General features: G+C 36.4%; 1 protein-coding gene across 1 annotated transcript in view; it reads left to right on the forward strand.

The window, feature by feature from the left end:
• The window catches only part of LOC107599549 (protein-glutamine gamma-glutamyltransferase K-like), an 11,651-nt gene that overhangs the window by 4,783 nt on the left and 4,999 nt on the right, over positions 1 to 1,869 (forward strand). The window contains exon 4 of the mRNA XM_016291187.1: positions 1,343 to 1,534. Coding sequence (XP_016146673.1) covers positions 1,343 to 1,534 — 192 coding nt within the window. The remainder of the gene's footprint in view (positions 1 to 1,342; positions 1,535 to 1,869) is intronic.

Below are 1,869 nucleotides of genomic sequence, written 5' to 3' on the forward strand. Positions count from 1 at the left end.
TCATACACACCCATTACCAATTGTGTGTGTTTCTGTGTATAGTAATTTAAATGGAATAAAGGAATTTATTAAATGAATAAATTTATCAATTGCTAACAGTGGCATGGCTTATTTAAAATTTTAGATATGTTTGTAATGATATTACTAATTGGTAAACAAATGTGGTGTTTGGTGTGTCTATAGGAAGCTGAGGAGTTACTGTCAATGAGACATTGTGTTGGCCATGTAGGTAAACCTTTCATAGGATTACACCAATCACTGGAGCCATTTACAACACATTCCATCTTTAATACCTCAATGTTTTTATGTTGAAAATTTGTGCTGACGCAGTATTTAAATAAGCTGTTACAATTATCTTGTGAGACTCACCCTAAACACTAAACTCTCTCTCATCAGACAGGAAATTCTTCACACTCTCCAGCGCTGAGCTGTGGATGGGGTGGAGATGAAGATGTGAATATATATATACTGAGCTGATCTGAAGAGAAACATTTGAACAAAAGAAGAGATCCACTGAGACTTACTTCTCACTTCCTTCATTAATTCTCTCAGACAACACCGTCTTCATTCAGGAACTACAACCATGTAAGTAATGAACTCAAATATTGTTTTATGCTCTCGTGATCTGATTTTAGACATGATCTTTTCTAAAAACTGGCACATTTGAAAGATTTTGATCAGGTGATGCCCAGGAACGTCTTTAGCAGACTATTTTATATTTATAAGCTTTTCTCTGATTTTCTCTGTGCATTTATCTGTATTCGTCAAATAATAAGGGCAATAAAGGCAATAAATATATTCTGGCAGGATTAAGTGTTTTTGTTGCTAAAATTCAGTTGAGGGTTAAATAAGCTGAGGAGGAAGCCATGGAAACTTGTAAGGACCTGAGCCAAAGAACTTAACAAACCTCAACAACCTGCTTTCGAATGATTTATAATGTGTTTTGTTTATGATCAATCATTTATGATAAACTAATCATGTTTTCTTGTGAAAGGTCATTTAAAGCTGTTATACTGGAGTCTGAGAAATGGGCAGAGATGTGCAGCGTGGCGGGTGGCTCATTCGTTTGCGAGCATTGCTGTAGCAATCATCTCAATTCATGTCAAGAATCTGAGGATGTCACCACCAAAGTCACAAATGTTTCTACAGACTCGTGGACACATGTGGAGCCTGTGGTAAATTGTACGAGGTCTATGGAGTGTAATGCCTGATGTGAGATGATGTGTTTAAGCAAAACTCCTAAATAGGGGAATTGTGATGAATTGTGCAATAAGTGACTAAAGTTTCTAAGAAATTGACAGCCCTACTCTCATCAATAATCATTTTCTTTGCCGTTTCTCAGCTCTGCCAATGCAGGTCTGTTCTGTTGATCTCATCAAATCCAGGATGGGACAGAATCGACGGGAGCATCACACAGACCGTTATCTTAGCGATCACCTCGTCATCCGCAGGGGACAATGTTTTGAGATTTGGATTGAGCTGTCCCGACCCTTTGATTCAACCTGTGACCACCTTCACCTGGAGATGAGACTATGTCAGTTAAGGCCTTTTTCGTTAGATGCCATCTTGCTACCCAGACAGATGTGTTCTGATAACATAAAGAATCTGGCTAACAATATATTACATTTAGAAAGACAAAACAAGTCCAAAACGTCTTAGACCACCGGCAAAACTGCTTCTATTTTGCATTATTTTTAAATTGAATATAAGATTTTCTTTTTCATTACAAAACTATAGAATAACATAATGAGTTGCCAAAAATACAAATAGATTAATTGTGATTTCAGACTTTTCCATCCCACTGTAAAATAAATAAATACAAATTTCTTAAAGGGGCCCTATTATGCTCTTTTACAAAGTCTTGATTTT

The sequence above is a fragment of the Sinocyclocheilus grahami genome, unplaced genomic scaffold (genome assembly GCF_001515645.1).
Source record: "Sinocyclocheilus grahami isolate Dianchi unplaced genomic scaffold, SAMN03320097.WGS_v1.1 scaffold13.1, whole genome shotgun sequence".
In the NCBI taxonomy this organism is placed as follows: Eukaryota; Metazoa; Chordata; class Actinopteri; order Cypriniformes; family Cyprinidae; genus Sinocyclocheilus; species Sinocyclocheilus grahami.